This window comes from Scyliorhinus torazame, chromosome 9, assembly GCF_047496885.1.
Source record: "Scyliorhinus torazame isolate Kashiwa2021f chromosome 9, sScyTor2.1, whole genome shotgun sequence".
Classification (NCBI taxonomy): Eukaryota; Metazoa; Chordata; class Chondrichthyes; order Carcharhiniformes; family Scyliorhinidae; genus Scyliorhinus; species Scyliorhinus torazame.
Genome location: NC_092715.1, coordinates 68,177,243 through 68,203,162, shown reverse-complemented (window position 1 = coordinate 68,203,162; position 25,920 = coordinate 68,177,243). Strand labels below are relative to the sequence as shown.

At 51.0% G+C, this 25,920-nt stretch overlaps 1 protein-coding gene across 1 annotated transcript in view; it reads right to left on the bottom strand.

Annotated features, from left to right (window-relative positions):
- The window catches only part of LOC140429276 (uncharacterized), a 90,742-nt gene that overhangs the window by 34,222 nt on the left and 30,600 nt on the right, over positions 1 to 25,920 (bottom strand). Inside the window, exon 5 of the mRNA XM_072516067.1 lies at positions 7,779 to 7,825. Within this exon, the coding sequence (XP_072372168.1) occupies positions 7,779 to 7,825 (47 nt within the window). The remainder of the gene's footprint in view (positions 1 to 7,778; positions 7,826 to 25,920) is intronic.

Sequence of the window (25,920 nt, the reverse complement as noted above, 5' to 3'; positions counted from 1 at the left end):
AACAGAGCTTCCCTGCTCGGTGCCCGGGCCTGCAAAATCCTGAATCTTGTGCAGCGGGTTCACATCATGTCGTCCGCAGAGGCAACGGCCTCGCCAGATGTCAACTTCCAAGCCCAATTAGATGACATCATAGCACAATACCACAGCGTCTTCGAAGGTATGGGTACACTACCTTACCGATACAAGATACTGAAGCCGAATGCCACACCTGTGGTTCATGCACCGCGTCGGGTGCCGGCACCCCTCAAGGACCGCCTCAAGCAGCAGCTGCAAGACCTCCAGGACCAGGGCATCATTTCTAAGGTCACTGAACCTACGGACTGGGTTAGCTCCTGGTCTGTGTCAAAAAACTGTCAGGGGAACATTGCATTTGGCTCGACCCCAAAGATTTTACCCGTAACATCATGAGGGAACACTACCCTACACCTAAACGAGAAGAGCTCACCAGCGAAATGGCTCACGCCGAGCTTTTCACGAAGCTGGATGCCTCCAAGGGGTTTTGGCAAATACAGCTGGACGCGTCCAGTCGAAAGTTGTGTACATTTAACACCCCGTTCGGTCGCTACTGTTACAACCGGATGCCCTTTGGCATCACCTCCGCCTCGGAGATGTTCCACCGCATAATGTAGCAAATGATGGAGGGCATCGAGGGGGTGCGAGTGTACGTCGATGATATTATTATCTTGTCCACAACTCCTCAGGAGGACATCGATCGCCTCAAGCGAGTGTTCCACAGGGTCCACGAGCATGGCCGCCGACTCTATAGAGCCAAATGCTCATTCGGTCAAGCAGAAATAAAGTTCCTTGGCGACCATATTTTGCAGTTCGGTGTGCAGCCAGGTGCAGACAAGGTGTCGGCGATCAACGCCATGAAGACCCCGGAGGACAAGAAGGCAGTGCTCCGCTTCCTAGGGATGGTCAATTTCCTTGGGAAATTTATCCCCAACTTTGCATAACACACCACAGCTCTCCGCAATCTTGTCAAAAAAACTACGGATTTCCAGTGGCTCCCCGCTCATGAGCAAGAATGGCGTGAGCTCAGAGCAAACTCACCAAGGCCCCGGTACTGGCGTTTTGCAACTCCGCCAAGGAGACGAAGATCTCCACCGACGCGAACCAGGCTGGCATTGGGGCAGTACTCCTCCAGCGGGACAAATCCTCCTCCTGGGCCCCAGTCGCATATGCCTCTAGAGCCATGACACCTACTGAGCAACGATACGTTCAGATTGAAAAAGAATGCCTGGGCCTCCTCACAGGGATTGACAAATTCCATGATTACATGTATGAACTCCCCAAATTCACGGTCGAGACAGACCACAGGTTATTGGTTCACATCATCCAAAAAGACCTCAATGATATGACGCCACGGCTACAACGTATCCTCCTCAAACTCCGCTGCTACGATTTCGACCTGGTCTACACCCCGGGCAAAGAGCTCATTGTGACTGACATACTCTCCAGATCCATCACCACGCCGTGTGAGCAGTCGGACTTTGTCTGTCAGATGGGCGCTCAGGTAAAGTTTTGTGCATCCAACTTTCCGGCCACTGATGAAAGGGTCGTGCAAATTCGTCAGGAGACGGCAAGGGATCCTTTACTCCAGCGGGTAATGCGACATCTCACGGATGGTTGGCAGAAGGGGCAGTGCCCCCAGTTTTATAATATAAAGGACGATCTAGCGGTAGTGAACGGCATATTAATGAAGCTGGACAGGGAGTAATCCCACAGAGAATGCGAGAGCTGGTGCTCGGCCAAATCCACGAGGGTCACCTGGGGGTCGAAAGGTGTCACCGTCGAGCCCGAGAGGCAGTATATTGGCCAGGCATCAGTCAGGATATCGCCAACACGGTCCTCAATTGCCCAGCGTGTCAAAGGCTCCAGCCGGTTCAGCCCAAAGAGACTCGACAGGGGCTGTTTAGCACAGGGCTAAATCGCTGGCTTTGAAAGCAGACCAAGGCAGGCCAGCAGCACGGTTCAATTCCCGTACCAGCCTCCCCGAACAGGCGCCGGAATGTGGCGACTAGGGGCTTTTCACAGTAACTTCATTTGAAGCCTACTTGTGACAATAAGCGATTTTCATTTTCATTTCATTTCATTTTTTTTCCATTTCATTTCATTTCATTTAATGAACTGGTGTCCTCTCCATGGTCCAAAGTTGGTATTGACCTCTTTCATGCAAAGGGCCGAGACTATGTCCTCCTCGCGGACTACTTTTCCAACTACCCCGAGGTGGTCAGACTGACTGACCTCACATCAGCAACGGTCATCAAGGCATGCAAAGAGACTTTTGCCCTTCATGGCATTCCACTTACAGTGATGACTGATAATGGCCCTTGTTTCTTCAGCCAGGAGTGGACGGATTTTGCCCGGCTGTACAACTTTACGCACATCACTTCAAGCCCCCACTACCCCCAGTCGAATGGGAAGGCTGAAAAGGGGGTCCACATTGTTAAAAGACTGTTGTGCAAAGCTGCTGACTCGGGTTCGGGTTTTAACCTGGCGCTGTTAGCCTACAGGGCGACTCCTTTGTCCGCTGGCCTGTCCCCAGCACAGCTGCTAATGAACCGCACACTACAGATGACGGTGCCAGCTATCCACATCCCGGACCTTGACAATTTTCCAGTCCAGCAGAGGATGCAACATTCTCGGGATCAATGCAAGTCGGCGTACGACGCCCACGGCACAGATCTCCCTGCTCTGGCTCCTGCTGACCGAGTTTGTGTTCAGCTACCTGACGGTGGCTGGTCTGCCACGGCTGAGGTGGTTAAGCAAGTGGCCCCGAGATCGTTCCTCGTTCGCATGCATGATGGCTCCTTTCTTCGGCGTAATAGGCGGGCATTGCGGCTACTTCCACGCCCGCCACCTGAACGTGATGTCCCGCCTCGCATGCTGGTTCCTCAGGGGGCCCTTCCACGAAGCCACCGATCTGCCAGTTCTTTTACCGACCTCTACATGGGCGGCAGTTCCGCCCGTTCAAGTGCAGGCGGCCCCTGACCCACCCTTGAGGCGGTCAACCAGAATTCGTCGCCCGCCACAGAGACTGAATTTATAGACTGAATGTTGCATTACCTTGTGATCCGTTTACACATCTGTATATTGTTTCTTCCTAATTTGTTATCTGCCTTCTATCTGCACTAGACACCTTCCCATGTAAATACGTTAACATACTTTGTATATAGTCCGGCTCCTGTATACACACACTATTTATTAACCTACACATATTTTTTTAAATAAGTAAAAAAAAAGGGAGATGTCATAATATACACGCAGGTATATGATGGTGCACAGACACGCAGTGATTGACACACAGGATGACCAGTGAACACACAGAACACAGCAGCCAATCACCAGACAGGACACAACCACTATAAAGCCAGAGGGCACTAGTTTTCCCACTCTCTTGGGATCCAGCCTCTGAGACAGTCAGAGCCCGTGAGCAGCAACTAGAACATACACCATGTGGTACTAAGATAGTCTGGTCAGGTTAACCTCAGGTCTCCAGTCAAGTCAGCATAATGTCAACCCACAGTTAAAGTATGTATGATAGTTAAGAGTTCAATAAAATCGAGTTGCATTTCTTCAAGTGTTGGAAGCCTGTCTGTCTCACTGCTGCAATGAACACAGTCCTCGCAGACCTGGCATACCCAACACATCAGTTGCGGGCCTTGATGAAGGGGAGAAGCCGGGTGACCCCCGGGTGACAGAGGTCATTGTGGATGGCCCGAAGTCGGTCATCTTGCGTGCTGGCGCATGTGCCGCGGGACAGGGCATCTGGGGGCTCATTGAGCTTCCCAGGACGATACACGATATCGTAATTATAGGTGGAGAGTTCGATTCTCCACCTCTAGATTTTATCATTCTTGATCTTGCCCCGCTGTGTATTGTCGAACATAAAGGCTACCGATCGTTGGTCGGTGACGAGGTAGTGCCTCCAATGCCGCACAGCTTCCGCAATGGCTTGAGCTTCCTTTTCGACAGAGGAGTGTCGAATCTCGGAGGCGTTGAGGGTACGGGAAAAGAAAGTCGCGGGCCTGCCTGCCTGGTTAAGGGTAGCAGCCAGGGCGACATTCGACGCGTCGCTCTCCACCTGGAAGGGGATGGACTCGTCCACCGCGTGCATCGCGGCCATGGTAATGTCTGCCTTGATACGGCTGAAGGCCAGGCGGGCCTCAGTCATCAGGGGAAAGATGGTGGCTTTGATAAGTGGGCGGGCTTTGTCCGCATAGTTGGGGACCCACTGTGCATAATATGAAAAGAACCCCAGGAGTCTTTTCAGGGCCTTGGGGCAGTGGGGATGGGGAAGTTGCAGGAGGGGGCGCATGCGGTTGGGGTCGGGCCCTAGGACTCCGTTTTCCACGACATAGCCGAGGATGGCTAGTCGGGTTGTGCGGAAAACGCAATTTTCCCTGTTGTAAGTGAGATTAAGGTATTGGGCGGTTTGAAGGAACTTCGGAAGGTTAGCGTCGTGGTCCTGCTGATCATGGCCGCAGATGGTGACGTTATCCAAGTACGGGAACGTGGCCCGCAGCCCGTACTGGTCAACCATTCGGTCCATCGTTCTTTGGAATACCGAGACCCCATTGGTGACGCCGAAGGGGACCCTGAGGAAGTGGAAGAGGCGGCCGTCTGCCTCAAAGGCAGTGTAGTGGCGGTCTTCCGGGCGGATCAGAAGCTGGTGGTATAAAGACTTCTGATCTACCGTGGAGAAAATCCAGTAGTGTGCAATCTGATTAACCATGTCCGCTATGCAGGGAAGGGGGTACGCATCAAGTTGTGTGTAACGATTTATGGTCTGGCTGTAGTCTACAACCATTCGGTTCTTTTCCCCGGTCCTGATGACCACCACTTGGGCTCTCCAGGGGCTATTACTGGCCTCGATGATCACCTCCCTCAAGAGCCGCTGGACCTCTGACTTGATAAAAGCCCTGTCCTGGGCACTGTACCGCCTGCTCCTGGTGGCGACGGGTTTACAGTCGGAGGTGAGGTTCGCGAAGAGCGAGGGAGGGGCGACCTTAAGGGTCGCGCGGCTACATACGGTGAGAGGGGGTAGGGGTCCGTTGAACTTCAGGGTCAGGCTTCTGAGGTTGCACTGGAAATCCAGTCCTAACAAGAGAGGAGCGCAGAGATGGGGGAGGACATAGAGTTTAAAATCAGCATTCTCGGCGCCCTGTATCGCGAGGTTCATGACACAGTACCCCCAGATCTGCACTGAATGTAATCCGGACGCAAGGGAGATTGTTTGGGGTGTAGGGGAAATCTGGAGGGAACAGCGCCTTACCCTGTCCAGATGGATGAAGCTCTCCGTGCTCCCAGAGTCAAAGAGACAGGGTGTTTCGTGCCCATTGACCCGGACGGTCATCATGGAGATCTTGAGGTGCTTGGGCTGTGACTGGTCGAGAGTGTCAGCGCCAAGCTGCGGGTAGCCAGCGTGGTCGGTGGTAGCGGGGTGGTCCCAAGATGGCGGCCCCCATCGGTCGCACGTGTCGGACACGCAGCCACGCTGCGGGGTCTGCGCGCCTGTGAGTCGGGCCTGCGATTTTGGAACTTTGGGTCGGGCCAAGCAGACTTTGGCAAAATGTCCTTTCTTGCCGCAGTCGCTGCAGGTCGCGTTCCGAGCTGGGCAACGCTGCCTGGGATGCTGGTTCTGACCGCAGAAATAGCAAGGCGGCCCCCTGGGTTGGGTGGGCAGCCGCGCGACACAGGCCTGGGACACCCTCGGGCCGGGTGATGGTTGCGTCTCCGCCGCCCACGAGGAAATCATGTGGTCGGAGGGGAAAGCATTTAGGCTCTGGAAGGCTACCTCAAGGGCGCCCTTTTCGAGCAGGCGCTGTCTGACATAGTTGGACCGGACTCCAGCCACATAGGTGTCCCGGATGGCGAGTTCCATGTGCTGCGAGGCCGTGACGTCCTTGTAGTTGCAGTTTTGAGCGAGTACCTCAGGTCGCGTAGATATTCCTCCAGCGATTCCCCGGGGCGTTGACGACGTGTGGTGAGGAGATGCCACGCGAACACTTCGTTCACCGGCCTCACATAATGTCTTTTCAGGATCGCGACCGCGTCTGCGTACGTGGTCGCGTCTTCCATTAGTACAGAGATTCTGTGGCTCACCTGGGCGTGGAGGAGACTCAGCTTCTGTGCCTCGGTGATGGCGGGCGAGGAGGAGGCGGCGAGGTAGGCCTCAAAGCAGCGGAGCCAGTGTGAAAAGATTCCTTTTGCTTCAGCTGCCTGTGGGTCGAGTTCCAGTCGATCAGGTTTGAGGGCAGCTTCCATTGCGATATCTTAGCTTATTAAATTGATGCGACCATCAATTCACACGAGACGATTAGTAGAAGTGAACAGTGGTTTTAATAAGCTAGATCTGTGCCTGCCTGCGACTGCTCTGTACTGAGTGCCGCCTAAAGGCTGCAGATCTATATACCACCCCCGAGGGGGTGGAGCCACAGGTGGAGCCCACAAGGGCATCAAAATAACACAATACAATAGTGGTGAATTGTGGCAGCAATACATTCACCACATAATGTTATTGGAATTTGCTGTTTCCCAGTTTAGCACCTTAAGACCAGGGTTACCCTCATCCCTATCATGTAAATAAATCTAGTAGTATACACACATACAGCTATAAACAAGCAAGTATATGCCACACAGATTTGCATGCTCAAGGCTCACGTTGGTGACATTGTACATGAATCTCCACAGGTTCATAACCAGCTGTTATGCTTAGCTCATGTGGGTTGAGAAGGTTGAGGGACCAGGCAATGCAGAAGCAACCCAAAAATAGAGACTGACTGAAGATAGGGTTTCCCTTTATCAGTCCCTTTTTATCAGTCTCAGGCAGGAAATGTGGGCAAGCTCAACCTTTTTGAAACCTAAGGGGCGGGATTCTCCGCGAACCGGGGCGGGCAACTCCAGCGCGAAGGAGTGGCGTGAACCACTCCGGCGTCAGGCCACCTCGAAGGCCACCGCACCTTCAGGGGCTAGGCTGGCGCCGGAGTGCTTTGCGCCACGCCGGCCGGCGGGGAAAGGGCTTGGCGCCACGCAAACCAATGCCAAAGGGCCCCCGCCGGCCGGCGCGAGTTGGCCCATGCGCGGGAGCGCCAGCGTGTGCTGGCATCATCCCAGCGCATGCGCTGAGGGGTTCATCTCCGCGTCGGCCATCGCGGACTGATACAGCGGCCGACGTGGATGAATAGAGTGCCCCCACGGCACAGGCCCGCCCGTGGATTGGTGGGCTCTGATCGCGGGCCAGGCCACTGCGGGGGCACCCACCAGAGCCAGATCCCCCCCCCCCCCCCCCCCCCCCCCCGAGGACCCCGGAGGCCGCCCGTGGAGCCGGGTCCCGCCGGTAAGTACCTACCTTAATTTACGCCGGCGGGAGGGGCCTAAAACGGGCAGCCGCTCGGCCCATCGCGGGTCGTAGAATTCGGGCCCCGAGGCCCATTGAGTCACGCTGGTCCTCGCCATTCTCCAAGGCGGGTGGCGCGATTCACGACGGGGGGATTTTTGGGGGGCCGGAGAATTCTGCGGCCGGCGGGGACAGGATTCACGCTGACCCCCGGCGGGTCAGAGAATCCCGCCCCAGGTACATTTCACTAGAAGAGTGCATAATTGTCATTTCTCTTTACAGAAATCAGGCAGAATCGGCCCTTTGAATTGCTGACAATTCAGAAATTAAAATAATTTATACTTAGTCATCATTTAACAAAACACAATAATAATCTCCAGCCAGCGGCTATTTTGAAAAATAGATTTGGTCTCTTAAGTATCTTATACAATCCTACCTTAGTAAATACTGAGATTGCTCAGGTTGTGTTGTCCGATCATAAGCCTACAGAAAGAAAGACAGAGTAAGGAGGTTACTGAGACCTGAATCAAAGATGTTTTCTATTCGAGGAAGATGAAACTCATTCAGCGGGATTCTCCATTCCTGAGACTAAGTGTTGAGGCCGGCACAAGATTCGTGGATTTCCATGACAGCAAAACTAGCGCCGCACCTGGACTGATTCCACTACTGTTAAGGGGCTAGCACCGGCGCCACATGGAACACAATCGATTCCAATGAGAAACAGTGCCAGATTCGCAATTGACACTCAAGAAGCTGACAAGCTGCAGCTGCATTTACACACATTGCACCCCACACACACCATCCCAGCCAACAAGATGGCAGTGGGAAGAGAGGCCCTGAGATTCATGGACACCGAGCTGGAGACCCTCCTGGACACGGTGGAGGAGAGACGGTTGACTCTGTACCCCGACCTGGGAAGGAGGCTGCCAGCCGCCGCCATTCACCGTGCCTGGGCGCTGGTGGCAGAGGTGGTCAGCGCCATCAGCAACACTGTCCAGACTGGCCAGCAGTGCCGTAAAAAACTGCACGACCTCGTCAGGGCGGCCAGGGTGAGTAGGCAGCACTATGCTCCTGGCACTTACCACTTCCCACATACCCATAACCCAAGCCCCACCCCCTTCCCCCCCACAACACGGAGGGCAGCCGAACCCTCACCCTGCACCACATGCCGGCACCCACACCGGCCACCATGACCGAGTGCCCTGGTCACTGAGGCCACCAGCTACCCACCCCCTGGGCTGCATGCGTTCGGACTGTCCAACAATGTCATTTTCATTTCCCCCCACCAGGAGAACGCCGCTCATAACCACCGGGAGCGGGAGAAAACTGGATGGGGACTCCCGGAACTGCGGCCACTGACCATGGCAGAGCAGAGGGCCCTGGATGTGGTCGGTGGCCCGGAGGAAAGGGAGGTCGCTGGGGTGGAGGTCGGTCATGGGCAAGGAAGTGAGACTGGCAGCGCCAAATCTTATGACTAAAGTGATTGCATAACACAGGTTTTTAATTTATTTATTGGTACAGTTTAAGATTAAAATGACCCACAAAGACTTAAAGAGGTTCATTGCTCAACTTAGGTCTAAGAATAATGATACAAATGTCCAAAGCTGTGCAGGTTCAGTGGATTGGCCATGATCAATGTTGGGGGTTGAGGGTTAGGGCGGGGTTATGGGCCTAGTTAGAGTGCTCTTTCGGAGGGTTGATGCACTCTCGATGGGCCAGATGGTCTCCTTCTGCACTGTAGGGATTCTATGGAAGTACATAATAATAATAATAATATTTATTCTCACAAGTAGGGTTACATTAACTCTGCAATAAAGTTACTGTGAAAATCCCCTAGTCGCCACATCCCGGCGCTTGTTCGGGTACACTGAGGGAGAATTCAGAATCTCCAATTCACCTGACAAGCACATTTTCCGGGACTTGTGGAAACCGGAGCACCCGGAGGAAACCCACGGCGACATGGGGAGAACGTGCAGACTCTGCACAGACAGTGACACAAGCCGGGAATCGAACCTGGAACTCGGGCACTGTGAATCAATAGTGCTAATCACTGTGCTACCATGCCACCCACAACATTTTGAATCACAGTCGCTGCAAGCAGGGTAGTTCTAGTACAATTCTATGGAATAATAATTCTTGAGATTGAAAGCACATATTTTGTGTGCGCTCCTTCAACCAACCAGGAAAAGTACTGGGTACCTCTTTATAAAGTCCTTTGTGACAAAACAGTACGGCCTCCAAGTCCCCTGGCCATCACGTCTGGTTTCCGTTTCTGGAGACCAACACTAATTCATGGCGGCTGGTGGGGCTGGTTAATACCAGGAGCCAGGAACCAGGAGACTGCAGCCTCGAAACCAGCTGTGCATATTTAAATAAGCCGAGTGACTCATTTGAATATGCTTATCTGGATCACGCCCAGTGAGGGCATGATCCAGATTGCGTCGGGTGTAGCGGGTTGGGTGTATCGCATGCTGTCTCGTCACCCGGTACAAAACCCGTTTTTGGAGTCTCTCGCTATACACCCAGCATAATGGCACCGATGCTGGCCGCAACACGGTGGAAAAAGCTTGCCCCAAGTGTCATTTCGGGAGGGAAAACTGGTGAGAATCCCACCAGCTGTTCCGTTGCGAGTCCCATCATAATTCTCTCACATTTAGTCTTTTTTTTTTTGGAACCAGGGGTGAAACCCGGCAAGAAATGATGGGGTAAACTCTCGGCTGGGGTGAATTTTCTGTTCCGGCAAGTAAAGTAAAAATGGGAAAATATGTCATTTGAAACATGGAAGGCTGACAAAACCTGACCTGAGGGTACATGGGCAAATGTAGGGAAAAATCCCACGAAGGGTTAACAGCAGCAAAAGAAGGTTTTGAAATGCAGATAGCCTTTATCAAACAGGCATTAAGAAAACAGCTTGTGACTGCTCAAGCTGTCTTTCAAGTTAAAGCAGATTGAACTTTTAGTTACATGAAGGGAAACAATATTTTGCACCTTCTTTGAAGTTAATTATTTTAGTAAGCAGTTATTAAAGAATTGCCAGGATCTTCAGTTGAATTAGGTGACAAATGTTTAGGTGTAAAATTTTGCTGACACCAGTTGAATATGGGAAGCCGGAGACGACGTGTCCACGAGAGCACAAGTTAATCCCAAATCGGAGTCAGAGTTCTGACAAGCTAAGGGCGCTATTTGGTAATAAAGCAACTTTAGAAGTGACAGGAACCAGAACCCCTCTCGGATCAAAGCACTTTTGAACATTACAAAGGAAAAAAATGTAATCAGAGTTCGATGAACTAAAGTCATGCTCAACATGAATACATAGTCGTATTAGAAGTAATTAAGATTAAAGGTACATTGAACAATCAAGAGCAAAACAAAGTTACTTTACGATAATGTCATATAAACTTAATAACTGCTAGAAGGGAAATATAAACCCAAAATCGGTAACAGCCAGCAGAGTCAGCTCTCATAGCTGCCCTCGGTCATGGGAAGGATAGAACACGAAAACCGAAACAGCGAATCCATCACGAGAAAACCAAAAGATAGAGAGATTGTCAAGGTAGACCTGAAGGTCTTTTCAACCAACCAGGAGAATCCAGAAGCAAGATCTTTTTATTTTTCTGTATAGACAGTTATTTTATCTTTTAAAAGAAAAAAAAATAATAAATAAAATAGCTTAAAGTTTTAACCTGAAACAGTGGTTATTACAAAGTCTACTTTACTTACTTAGCAATGCGGGACCCAGCTACTAAGTGGTAAGTAGATTAAATCTTCTATGACGATATGGGTTATACCGGGGGGATAACTTGAAAATATAGATTGACCCGAATAGCACCCACCTAAGTCTCTATAGGAGTCAGGGAGTGAGAATCCCTGGGCGGGATTCTCCACTCCCGCGCCGAAGTGCCCACGCCGCCGTGAACACCGTTGAGGTTCACGACGTCGCGAAACGGCCCCTATTCCGACCGATTCAGGCCCCAACAATGGGCTAGGATCGGGGCCGCGTCATCTACACGCGCCAGGCCTTGTCGCCGCTTAAAGGCAGCGTCGCATAGATGACGCGGCCGGCGCCGCATAACTGGTGTCACCCGTGCATGCGTGGGTTAGCCAGCTCCAACCCGCGCATGCGTGGTTGCCGTCCTCTCTGAGTCCGCCCTGCAAGAAGATGGCGGACGGATCTTGCGGGGACGCGGAAGGAAGGAGGTCCTCCTTCAGAGAGGACTGCCCGATGATCGGTGGGCACCGATCGCGGGCCATGCCACATTTGAGGTACCCCCCGGTATAGGATCCCCCTCCCCCCAGCGTTCCCGCGCTGTTCCCGACGACAGCGCCCAGGCGATTCTCCCAACCGGCGCGGAAGTGGAGAATCTCGCCCCCTGTTCATCATTTAGAATGTCTTATTGACCCTTTTTGGTATAGGGGAAATTCTAAGAATAGTGGTGAGTTTTTTACTTCAGGCGGCAGCACACACCCGCCTGCGGGTTTCCCAGCTGTATGGGGTGGCAACAATGGGAAATTCAATTGGCCAGCGGCAGGAATGGAGGATCCTGCTGCCAGCGACAGCACGTCACCAAGGAACATTTGGGCTGGGGAGACAGAGAATTCACCCTGGTGTGTGAGTCCCAAACACCCCAGTAAGCTGGGCCTCACAGAGATCGGCATCCCAATCTCAAAGTGAGAGTGCAGGATTGTTGGCATTGGGACCCTCCCACCTTGCCAACGGGTTTCTCTTCAAGCACCATATGCCAATCGACTACACCAGAGTGCCCAGTCACCCACTCCCCCGTCCCCTTCCACATCAGAGACACACTGTTATGGGGTTGCCCCCATAACCCCTTTCATGGCCGCCCCAATCCGCCCCCCTTCGTGGCCCCCTCAATGCTCCCCCCCCCCTCCCCCGTCTTTCATGGCTCCTTTCATGCTTTCCTGTTCTGGCTATGCTCACTTTCAGACCACGCCCCTTGGCAGCGCCCTGTCCCTGACCAACCGGGGGCTCCAATAGCCTCCAAGACCTTCAGCGTGGCCATCATGTCTGGTTTCCGTTTTTGGTATTCATTCGCGCCGGCCGCAGACTGTGCCTACGTGGGTGGTGAATCGCGGAAGAAGGAGACTCCAGCCTTGAATGGGCTCAGCATATTTAAATGAGTTTAAAAACTCATTTAAATATGCAAGTCTGGCTCATGCCCAGTGAGAGTGAGAAACGGAACGCATCGGGTGCCACGGGCCGGGATTCTGCGCCCAGCCCGAATCCCGTTTAGTGGCCCTCGGCTATTTTCCAGGAATAACAGGATGTGCACTGGACACAGCGGGGATTAGAATCATGCCATTCTTGCTATTTCCGCCAGCCTCACTCTGTGCTGGCGGGTGTGGGGAATCTCAGTAGCCAGGAAACTCCGGCTTGAAACCGGTGGAGCATATTTTAATGCTTAAATGTGAGCAGGGAGCATCGCCCATTTAGGGGCTCTCCCACAATTCTCCGGGAATAGCTATGTGTGTGCCAGGTGCACCGTGGGCAGAGAATCTGCCCCCATAAAGTGGATGTGGTTAGCAAGGGAAATAATTGGGCTTATTTTTTTTTCTTTTTAAAATAAATTTAGAGTACCCAATTCATTTCTTTTTCCAATTAAGGGGCAATTTAGCGTGGCCAATCCACCTAACCTGCACATCTTTGGGTTGTGGGGGCGAAACCCACGCAGACACGGGGAGAATGTGCAAACTCCACACGGACAGTGACCCAGAGCCGGGATCGAACCTGGGATCTTGCTGCCGTGAGGCAGCAGTGCCAACCACTGTGTCACTGTGCTGCCTGAAATTGGGCTTATTATTTGCATTGAAGGTAACAATAATAATCTTTTATTGTCACAAGTATGAAGTTACTGTGAAAAGCCCCTAGTCCACATTCCGGTTGTTCAGGTAAGCTGATGCAGTCCTGGGTTAAGAGGTTGAGCAGTGTTCACATTGAAGTTTAGAATATGAGAGGAAATGTTTTTGAAATATTTAAGATTCTGGGGGTGCTTGACAAAGTAGGTACTGAGACGATGTTTTGTCTAATGAGGACATGTAGAATTGGGGGGCATTGTTCAGAAAAAGGGTCGCCATTTAAGACAGAGATGAGGAGGAATTGTTTCTCTCAGAGGGTCGTGGGTCTTTGGAATTCTTTATCCTAGAGAGCTATTGAGACTATATGAGTGAATATATTCAAGTTGAGATAGTCAGATTTTTAAGCAATCGGGAAGGCAAGGGCTATGGGAACATTGAGCAAAGTATAGGTGAGGCCTGGATCAGATCAGCCATAATTGTATTCAAACCGATATCCAGTACAAAATAAACTTTCATTTGGAAAGGTACAAGTAAATCAAGGAAAGCCAGAACAGGCTTGTTAAACAGAAGTTGTGCTGGCTAAAATAATAGAATTGTATGATGAGGTTATTTGAGGTAAGGAATCAAAGTAGTGTGATAGATTTATTTGACAAAGTGCAACACTTATTAAGAAGTTGGAAGCCCATGAAATAAAGGGAAAATGGTGATATGAATGCAAAATGACACCATAGCAGGCAAAAGATGGTGGTGAATGTATATTTATCAGACTGAAAGGTGGTTTTTAATGGTGATGTTCTTATAAATGGTTTAGACAGATGCAGGGAGCAGGACTATAACATTTGCAAATGATTACTATTAAAATAGTAGAGAGTAACAAGGATAGTTATAGGCTTCAGGTTGACGGAATGAATAGAAGCATGGTATGTCGAGTTCAATGTGGAGAAGTGGGAAGTAAGGACTAATATGAAAACACGGAGTGCTATAAAATGGTGCATTTTGTGGATGTGAGCAGAGACTATTGTTGGGTTTAGTAGATTTTTATGATTTTCCTACAATAATAATTCTGTAATAGTCTTTAAAAAATGCAATCTCAAGGCTGGACAACAAAGCATGATGGTTAGCTTCACTGAAAAATTGCAATTTGTCACTTTCGGAATATGTTTGTGTGAAATAGAGAGAGAAACTGCTCACACTAAGAAAGAGGAAGTTATGCAGTTAAAAAAAGCCACATGCTGACTCATACAGTTCAAGAAAAGAGTGCAGACAATAACATATTTTATGCTTGTAAAAAAACTGTTAAACTAACAACTAATTATGTGTCAGTTTGCTTTATTGTGAAATTTCTTTAAGGATATACTCTGTTAAAAACCTGTAATCACAATGGAAGAGATAAGATGGAGACTGTAAAGCCTTAGCATTTGTTTGCAGAAAATAAAGGATAAGATCAATATGAAACTTTGGGGAAAAAGGAAGTGTCATAATATCTACTCATGTATATACAGAAGTGCAGACAGGCAGTGATTGACATACAGGACGACCAATATGCACACAACACAGTGCAGCCAATCACCAGACAGGACACTACCACTATAAAGCCAGAGGGCACTAGGTTTCCCTCGCTCTCTGGACCCAGCCACTGAGACAGTCAGAGTCCACAAACTAGCACAGTGCAAACACCATGCGGTAGCTAGTGAGTCTGGTCAGGCTAATACAAGGTCTCCAGTCAGTTCAGTATAGCGTCGACCCACAGCTGAACATGTATATCAGTTCTATCGTTGAATAAAACAGTGTTGGATTTTCTCCAGTGTTAGCCGTCTGCTTCTAGCTTCCCTGCATCAAGTGCAGTCCACATCGAACCAGTCAGCCTAACACATCATGGTACAGGAGTGATACTGATATTGACGGACCTACCTCTAGCGAATCAGCATTGACCAGTAAGCAGCCATCCGGTGAAATGGAAAACATCCAGCCTCCTCCGCAGCTCCGCATCTCCGGCAACCTCAGCGCCGTCCAGCCTCCTACGCAGCTCCGCATCTCCGGCAACCTCGGCGCCAATTGGAAGATCGTCAAGCAAAAGTTCCTCTTGTACATCGAGGCCTCCAACCTCGAGGCCGCATCGGATGCCAGAAAGATCGCGCTATTTCTCTTAACAGCGGGGGACCACGCCATCTACAATTCCCTTACGTTCGCTGAAGGCGAAGACAAAACAAAATTCAAAACAGTTCTGCTAAATTTCAACAGCCACTGCGACATTGAGGTGAATGAGAGCTTTGAACGGTACGTTTTCCAGCAGAGGCTTCAGGGTAAGGGTGAACCTTCTCAGTCCTTCTTGACCCATCTCCGCATCCTAGCGCAGTCATGTAACTATGACTCGACGGCTGATTCCATGATCCAGGATCAGATCGTTTTCGGGGTACACACCGACTCCCTTCCGCAGCAGCTCCTGAAAGTCAAACAGTTGACCCTCCATGTCGCTATCGAGACATGCGTTGTCCATGAGCATGCTAAGAATCGTTATTCCCACATCAGGGCAGCAGAAACTGTTAAGCTGGCCTCCCACGAGGCGGAACGGGTGCAGGCCATTGCACAGATGCAGGGCCTGAGCATCGTGGAGAGTGGCCTTTTTGCGTGCTTTTCCAGGGTCCCTGCGCATGCGCGCCACGACCGAGTGGACGACGAGGCCGACAACCCGACTGCGCAGGTGCCCTACGTCGACCGACCGCACTGCGCATGCACGATGGCGCACAGAACGCGCTGACGTCGGCGTCATGACGTGTCCGAATTGTGGCTCCGCCCATTTAAAGCGGCAATGTCCGGCAAAAGGACGCCGGTGTCTACAGTGTGGCAAGTTTGGCCACTACGCAGCCCTTTGCAGATCTGCTCCACCGCTCAGCAGCCAGCGATCCCAGCTGTGGCGCAAAGTGTCCGCTCAATACAGCAAGGCATGCCAGATTCCAATCCCAACAGCCCAACAGACCCTGATGTTGAGTGCCTCAAGTCCCCGCACTGGGTGGGCATCATAACTACACATGCGCTGCCTTCCACCACAACGGCACAACGCCTATCCATCCTCAGTGTGGATCCCGACGACGAGTGGTGTGCTGTCCTCACAGTTAACAAGGCCCGCATCCGGTTCAAACTGGACACCGGCGCATCGGCGAACCTCATCTCAAAATCCGACCTCAACACCATCCGCACCAGACCAAGCATTCTTCCACCAGTCTGCCAGATCCTTGACTACAATGGCAATGCCATAGCTGCCAGTGGCTCGTGTCAACTAGCGGTATCCAACAAGGCGATGAAGGCGACGCTGCGGTTTGAAATCGTCGGGCCTGACAGAGCGTCCCTGCTCGGTGCTCGTGCCTGCAAGCTCCCTAACCTGGTTCAGCGAGTCCACACCATGTCATCATCACCGGCGACGGCCTCGCCTGATGGTAACTTGCAAGCCGACATAGATGACATTATCACGCAGTACCACAGCGTATTCGATAGGATGGGCGCACTCCCATACCGATATAAAACCCTGCTCAAGCCGAACGCCACCCCTGTATTCATGCACCACGCCGGGTGCCGGCACCTCTCAAGGATCGTCTGAAGAAGCAATTACAGGACCTCCAAGACCAGGGCATCATATCGAAGGTCACAGAGCCAACAGACTGGGTCAGCTCCATGGTCTGCGTAAAGAAGCCGTCAGGGGAGTTTCGCATTTGCATTGACCCGAAGGATCTAAACCGCAACATCATGCGGGAATATTACCCGATACCAAAACATGAAGAGTTGACCAGTGAAATGGCTAATGCCAAATTCTTTACTAAGCTTCAAGGGTTTTTGGCGAATAAAGCTCGACGCGTCCAGTCGCAAGCTGTGCACGTTCAACACCCCGTTCGGTCGCTACTGCTACAAACGGATGCCCTTTAGTATCATAATCTGCCTCCGAAGTATTTCACCGCATCATGGAGCAGATGATGGAGGGCATCGAGGTGGTGCGAGTATACGTTGACGACGTAATCATCTGGTCCACAACGCCCCAGGAACACATCGCTCGCCTCAAGCAGGTATTCCAGAGAATTCATGAACATGGTCTCCAGCTCAACAGGGCCAAGTGCTCATTTGGCCAATCTGATATTAAGTTCCTAGGTGACCACATCTCGCGGCAAGGCATGCGGCCAGATGCCGACAAGGTCTCGGATATCAACTCCATGAAGACCCCGGAGGACAAGAAACCAGTCCTCTGCTTCCTCGGGATGGTCAACGTCCTGGGGAAATTCATTCCCAATATGGCATCCCACACCATGGCCCTCCGCCATCTCGTCAAGAAGTCGACGGAATTCCACTGGCTGTCCACGCATGAAGAGGAATGGCGTGAGCTGAAAGCAAAGCTCACCACAGCCCCGGTTCTAGCATTCTTCGACTCAACCAAGGAAACCAAGATATCAACTGATGCAAGCCAGGACGGCATTGGGGCGGTCGGTGCTCCTTCAGCGAGATGAGTCCTCGTCCTGGGCTCCAGTGGCATATGCCTCCAGGATCATGACGCCCACTGAGCAACGGTACGCTCAGATTGAGAAGGAGTGTCTGGGCCTCCTGACAGGGATAGTCAAATTTCACGACTACGTTTATGGCCTGCCAAAATTCACGGTAGAAACGGACTACAGGCCTCTAGTCCATATAATCTAAAAGGATTTAAATGACATGACACCTCAGTTATAGCAAATTCTACTTAAGCTACGCCGCTACGACTTCGAACTTGTCTACACGCCAGGCAAAGAGCTGATCGTTGCAGATGCCCTCTCCAGGTCCATTACCACACCGTGTGAACAAAGTGACTTCATCTGCCACATAGAAGCGCAAGTACAGTTGTGTGCCACCAACCTTCCGGCCTCTGACGAACGGGTGGTCCAAATTCATGAGTAAACGGCCAAGGATCCTCTGCTTCAGCGTGTGATGCAGCACCTTACCAATGGCTGGCAGAAGGGACAATGTCCCCAGTTCTATAACGTAAAAGACAACCTGACAGTGGTGGAGGGAATCCTTCTCAAACTCAACAGGATCGTAATTCCTCAGAGCATGCGGGCTATGGTGCTGGGCCAACTCCATGTGGGTCACCTTGGGGTCGAGAAATGCCGAGGCAGAGCTCGGGAGGCAGTCTATTGGCCGGGCATCAGCCAGGATATTGCCGACAGTCCTCAACTGCCTGTCAGAAGTTTCAACCAGCTCAACCCAAGGAAACGCTGCAGCAGTACGAGATCGTGACCTCTCCGTGGTCCAAAGTAGGTGGAGACCTTTTCCACGCCAAGGGGCGTGACTACGTACACCTGGTCGACTACTTCTCCAGTTACCCAGAGGTGGTGAAACTGTCCGACCTCACGTCGAAGGCGGTAATCAAAGCCTGTCAAGAAAGTGTTCATATTCATCACTCATGTTTTGCAACAGCAAAGGTGAAAACAAGAAGGAGACTCAAGTAAAGGCAGAACTATTCATAAAAGTGGCAGAGAAGCGATATTTGTATCATTTGTAACTCAGCAAAGATATATATATATCATATGTGAACTGGAGGAATGCCTGTGCTGACATAACTAATTTGAGTGGGACCCATATTATAGGCCTCTGCGGAATTCTCCGCAATCGGCGCGATGTCCGCCGACCGGTGGCAAAAACGGCGTGAATCAGTCCGGCATCGCGCCGCCCCAAAGGTGCGGAATCCTCCGCATCTTGAGGGGCCGAGCCCTCACCTTGAGGGGCTAGGCCCGCGCCGGACTGATTTCCGCCCCGCTAGCTGGCGGGAAAGCCCTTTGGTGCCCCGCCAGCTGGCGCGGAAATGACTTTGCCAGGCGGCGCATGCGTTTCTGTAGCCTCGCAACCCTTAAGGTCGCCCCACCCTCCCTCTTTGCAAACCTCACCCTGGACTGTAAGCCCGTCACTACCAAAAGCAGACGCTACAGTGCCCAGGACAGGGCCTTCATCAGGTCAAAGGTCCAGCGACTCCTGCGAGAGGGGATCATTGAGGCTAGTAACAGCCCCTGGAGAGCCCAAGTGGTGGTCGTCAAGACTGTGGAGAAGCACCGGATGGTCATCGATTATAGCCAGACCATCAACCAGTACACGCAGCTCAATGCGTACCCCCTTCCCCGCATATCTGACATGGTCAATCAGATTGCGCAGTATCGAGTCTTCTCTACAGTCGACTTGAAGTCTGCGTCCCTATCCACCCGGAGGACCGCCAATACACTGCCTTCGAGGCAGACGGCCGCCTCTATCACTTCCTCAGGGTTCCCTTCGGCGTCCCCAACGGGGTCTCGGTCTTCCAAAGGGAAATGGACCGAATGGTTGACAAGTACGGGCTGCGGGCCACGTACCCATACCTAGACAACGTCACCATCTGCGGCTGTGACCAGCAGGACCATGACGAGAACCTCCGGCACTTCCTCCACACCGCAAAACTCCTGAACCTCACTTATAAAAGAGAGAAATGCGTCTTTCGCACAAGCCGCCTGGCCATCCTCGGCTATGTCGTGGAACATGGAGTCCTAGGGCCCGACTCCGACTCCTGGAACTCCCCCTTCCCCACTGCCTCAAGGCCCTGAAGATATGCCTGGGGTTCTTCTCTTACTCTGCCCAGTGGGTCCCCAACTAACCGGACAAGGTCCGCCCACTGATCAAGTCCACCACGTTTCCTCTGGCGACTGAGGCCCGACTGGCCTTCGATCGCATCAAAGCAGACATCGCCAAAGCCGCGATGCACGCTGTGGACGAGTCCATCCCTTTCCAAGTGGAGAGCGATGCGTTGGACTTTGCTCTGGCCGCTACACTCAACCAGGCGGGCAGGCCCGTGGCTTTCTTCTCCCGTACCCTCCATGCCTCTGACATTCGACACTCCTCCGTCGAAAAAGAGGCCCAAGCCATAGTAGAAGCTGTGAGACATTGGAGGCATTACCTGGCCGGCAGGCGATTCACTCTCCTCACTGACCAACGGTCGGTTGTCTTCATGTTTAACAATACACAGCGGGGCAAAATCAAGAACGACAAGATCCTGAGGTGGAGGATCGAGCTTTCCACCTACACCATGACATCCTGTATCGGCCCGGGAAGCTCAATGTACCCCCAGATGCCCTCTCCCGCAGTACATGTGCCAGCGCACAAGTAGACCAACTCAGGGCCCTCCACAACTGTCACCCGGGGGTCACCTGCTTTTTCCACTTTAGCAAGGCTCGCAACCTGCCCTACTCCATCGAGGAGGTCAGGTCCGTGATCAGGGACTGCCAGGTCTGCGTGGAGTGCAAACCGCACTTCTATCGGCCAGACAGAACACATCTGGTAAAGGCCTCCCGCCCTTTTGAACGCCTCAGCATGAACTTCAAAGGGCCCCTCCCCTCCACTGACCGTAACGTGTACTTCCTCAACATCGTTGATGAGTACTCCAGATTCCTCTTCGCCATCCCCTGCTCTGACTTGACCTCTGCCTCCGTTATCAAGGCCCTGCACAGCCTTTTCACCCTGTTCGGGTTCCCCGCCTATCTCCGCAGTGATCGGGGCTCCTCCTTTATGAGCAACGAGTTGCATCAGTTCCTGCTCAGCAAAGTCATCGCCTCCAGCAGGACGACCAGCTATAACCCCCGGGGAAACGGACAGGTGGAGAGGGAGAACACGACAGTCTGGAAGGCCGTCCTCCTGGCCCTACGGTCGAAAAGTCTTCCAGTCTCCTGCTGGCAGGAGGTCCTCCCCGATGCGCTCTACTCCATTCGGTCGCTTCTATGTATGGCCACTAACCAGACTCCTCATGAGCCTATGTTTGCCTTCCCCAGGAAGTCCACCTCCGGGGTCTCGCTTCCGTCCTGGCTGACAGTCCCGGGGCCCGTTCTTCTCCGCAAGCATGCGAGGAGCCATAAAACCGGTCCCCTCATCGAGAAGGTCCTGCTGCTTCATGCAAACCCCCAATATGCCTACGTGACACACCAAGACAGGCTGCAGGACACGGTCTCCCTTCGGGATTTGACTCCTGCAGGCTCCCCAGCGACAATCACCACCACACCCCACTCTACAACGTCTCCCCCCCACCTCCGCCCACCTCCCTCACGAACTGACTCCCGCAGGCCCATCGAGGACAAGCACCACCACCCCATACACCGTCCCCCCTTCGCCGACTCAACATCTGGGCGCCAACACCACAGCGGGGATTGTGGAGGTCACAGCAGAAGGTCAAGGCCCACGACAGACTTAACCTTTAACACCACTTCAACCCCGCCGGACTTTTTTTTAAACAGTGTGTGAATGTGGTAAACCATGTTATTGTGTTTATTGTATTATATTCACTGTGCTGTGTTGTACATGCCTGGGCTTGTCCAGGCTGGCTCCGCCTGTGGCTCCTCCCCTCGGAGCTTCTGTATAAAAGTGGCAAGTCTCCGCCTCCGGACCCAGTTCGGGTCCAGAAGCAGGAGGCTTGCTGTTTAGTGTATTAAAGCCTCAGTTACGTTTATCACTCGTCGTCTATTATTGATGGTGTACCCCGCAGGAAGTCAGGAAGTTTTGCATCCCTGTCAGAGAGGGTATCTCAGGATTACGACAAGGTAAAATAGACAATTCAGCGTGCATATGAATTAGATCCAGAGGCATATAGACAACTGTTTCCGAATTTAAGGAAACAGCCACGACAGACTTATGCTGAATTTGAAAGGGTTAAGCAAATCAATTTTAATAGGTGGGTACAAGCATCGGGACTTGAAACTATCAGGCTTTGGGGAAATTTTAAGAATTCACTATCCTCTGTAATAAGAACCCTGTTGAAGACCAAAGGGTTATAACCGCTGGACAAGCAGCAATAATGGCAGATGATTATGAGCTGATGCATAAATGTAAACTTTTGTTCTGTCACCTCCATATTTTAAAAAGGATAGGAAGTGGAAGAATGAAAGGAATGCAGGCAGCCAAGGTAAGGAATGGATAGCTGGGAATCCGAGACCCCCTCCTCAGACCAGGAAGAAAGGTACAGAGGGTGGAGGTGAGACTCGAAAGCCTAAGTGTTACCATTGCAATAAAGTGGAACACGTTCGTTCAGCATGTTGTCTTTAAGCAGGAGATTCAAAGTTGAAGCAGCTTGCTTGCCAAGGCACTGTGTTCCCAGTATTTTTATTTTGAAAGGCATAAGTCAGACTCGTTGGCACCAAGTGGATCTTAGGAACCAGTTTTGGAGGGAGTTGGTTCAATTGGTTAACTAGCAACTGGTGGGTAGGCAAGGGACAGTGTTCTACCTGATAACGGTCAGTGATTGGTTCCAGCGTGGTAATTTCTGAGAGAACTGAGCAGAAGTATCTCGACCTTGTAACTGAAAGGAACTCTCTCTCTCCTGCTTGCTGAAGTGAAAGAACTGCTCTATTGTTCTGAAAAGAGTTAGTGCCTGGTACAACCTTTACTGTGAACCTGAAATTATGCTGAGTCTGCAGAGAAACTAGATACCTTGCCAGAGAAAACCATATCAAGGAAGAAGTACCAAAACAAAAGCCTGAACTTCAGAAAGACATTGACTGGAAGTCATCCCACGCAAATATCCTTATCCTTCTATTTTTATTTACATTTTCTTTCCCTTTCCACCATCCTTTCCCGTGTTGTTTGTCTGTGTGTGCGTGTGTCTAGAGAGTGGAGCAAGTTAGGAAAGGGGGGTAGGGAAAGGGTTAGCAGATAGTCAGTTACATTTTCTGTCCATTTAATTATAATACTGTACATTATAAAAGGTTACTTGTGTTTTAAAGTTACAAACCTGATGACTGTAATTTATTGGGCTCAACCAAGGATCTTGGGTACTTTAAATAAATTACAATTTCACCTGTGTTGTGACTCTGGGTCAAGTGGGGCTGGAATTGACCGCGCACTACCCCAAGGTGTCATGACACTAGGACTTTATAAATAACTGGTTAGGCCTTAGCTGGAGAGCTATAGACAATTCTAGGCACCGCGCTTCAGATAAGATGTTGAGGCCCTATGAAAAAATACATGGTGAAGATTTACAAAAGATAGTAGCAGAAGAATTGCTCCTTCCCTGGAATAGAGCTATGGAAACGCAGAAATTTAGCATTTTTACTGCCACTATGCATGTGGGCAGAGATTGCCATTTTCCAATGGCCTATCACTTCACAAAACCTGCTCCACCTCACACTGACTAATTCATATTGAATTCACAATCGACAGGAGAAACAAAGCGAGCTGCAGGAATTGGTATCAGCGATCCAGGTGCCAGATACAGCAATTTTGCAATAGGCTGTGTCACATTTATTGAATTATAAAAGTACATTGAAGGCTGTCTGCAGCTAGTAATTTACAATAGTCTGTGGTTTTGGGATACTTCTGGTATGTTTTATCTTGTAAATAATTCTCTCTTCATAGATGATGGCAATCTTGCTGATTATTTACAGCATTTTGTTTTTATTCCCTATTTACTCCTAAAAAAACTCATCCAGTTTTGTTAAATATGACTTACAATTACAAATCCTTGCTGGCGCACTGATCAGCTCATTTGTCCAAATGTTCAAGTCACTTTGGCCTCAGTAATATATTCCAGTAACAAGCTTCCAACTACGTATTATTTCTTAATTTACGTCTGCTATACATCTTAAACAATGTAATGAATTAATTGTCAGAAATTGACCTGTTCAAACTAAAGGAAGCAACACAACACCATTGCAGTTGCACCCATCAAGCCAGAAGCTTGGCCAGACCAGCCATACCAACATATGGGGTGGCACGGTAGCAAAGTGGTTAGCACTGTTGCTTCACAGCTCCAGGGTCCCAGGTTCGATTCCTGGCTTGGGTCTGTGCGGAGTCTGCACCTTCTCCCCGTGTCTGCGTGGGTTTCCTCCCGGTGCTCCGGTTTCCACCCAGTCCAAAGATGTGCAGGTTAGGTGGTGGCTTGACAATGCTAAATTGTTCTTAGTGTCCAAACAAGTTTGGGTGTGGTTGCTGGGATGGGGTGGAGGTGTGGGCTTAGGTAGGGTGCTCTTTCCGAGGGCTGGTGCAGACTAGATGGGCCGTTTATGTTAGCATGGGACCATCGGAAATGTTGGTCTGCATCTGGGTCACAGTATTTAAGGTCCCTATTGGGTGGATCTCCCACGCGCTTAATATGGGAACTCGTACTCCATGAATCATACAGGGAGATCTATCGACTATCTCTGTGTCTTTTTGGGGGATATAACATCCCTCCCTCACTCTTAAGTTTGTTTCAGCCCCGTTGCTCCTGCAACAATGAGGTCTCTTCCGCCTTTTAGCGCTAGGCTGAGTCTGTGGCAGGTGGAGCTGGATCAGGGGGCTGTATAGTGATCAGGTAACCTTCATTTCCTCAAGGAGCACCTGAGGGTCACTGATGCAGGTTCTCGTCACTGTGGGTAGACAAGTTTCACTGGCCTCCATATCAGACACAAGCCTCCATATCAAACATTGAGTCTTCACCATTGGGGGAAGAGTGCTCCCATGGCTGCAACCGGGGTTAGAGATATGGATTCAACTGGAGCAGGCTCCCTACTGTAGCCATCTGGAATGGCCACTTACAACCAGGAACAGAGAAACTCGCAAAGCCTGGCGGGTAAAATGGACAAAGCAAGATTCAGGCAAGCTCAGAGCCTGAAATGTATATTTGCCAGCAAGGAGTCCAGACGGTATCGAAACTCCGACCAATTAGCATTTTGATGGGCCGATTAGCATTTGATGGCCCTTCTTCACCAAGACAAAGGACTGGTACTCGAGCGACCGGTACAGTCCCAGACATTTCGGTGCCACTCCATGTTCAAGGGAAGAGTAACCAATGGGTCAGTGACCGCTTGGGACACACCCAGCCATCCAGGCCCCCGCCCATTTATTGGTTAGAAATCGAACAGAATGATCAGGGATCACCCAATTAGTGGGGTCCAAATTGAAGGACCGTCCAAAAGAGCGCGAAAACCCCCAAACATAAGGAGAGTCCGCCATGTGTTCGTCCTCTTTTGGACCTGGCGCCCCGGCTACGACCATTTCCAAGTGCAGCACCACCAGAAGCAAGTCCAAGTTCAACGCCCACTACCAGACGGATGAGCCTAGCTGAGCAGCAGTTACTTCTCCAGACTCGATAGATCCAGAATCGAACAACGGCCACTGTTCCTCTGACCTAAGCCGGGTGCCTGAAGTTAAGTACAGGTTGTCTTAGTTGAGGTGTAGTTAACTAGTAGCGTTTATGTTGCATGACTAATTGTGTGTAAATAAAGTACCCTTGACCTTGAACTAACTAACTGGTGTTTGGCTCTTTGATTGATAGCTGGTTGAACCTTGTGGTGGTATCATTTGATACCTGGCGACTCTGAGCATTAGAATATAGATACCAAAAGAAAGGGGGGCAAACCCACTGATTGCCGTAGTTAGAGCAGAGCCAGGAGAAAAGGCAACAGTTATTGGCGACATCTGATGGGACTCGACCCAGAAGTGACCGTGTCACTCCGAGCGACCCATAAAAGTGTTTGAATTAGACTTCCGGGTGCGGCGATGACCAGCTGAGTCGCACGTTTCGGCAGCTCCCTGTGAAACGGACTTTTGGGCTCTTGATAGGAGCCCCAACGGCAATTTTAACGGCTGAAAACACCGTGCGGTAAACCAGAAGGGTGTTCCCCCTGGACACGGATGGAAAAAGGAGAGGAAAGTGGCCGGATTGCAGCGGATCCTTTGGAACAACGGCAAGGAAGGCAAGCAGAAACCAAGATGGCGTCGGAAGGTGGCAGTTTCATATGGGGCCCTGAACAACAAGAGTTTTT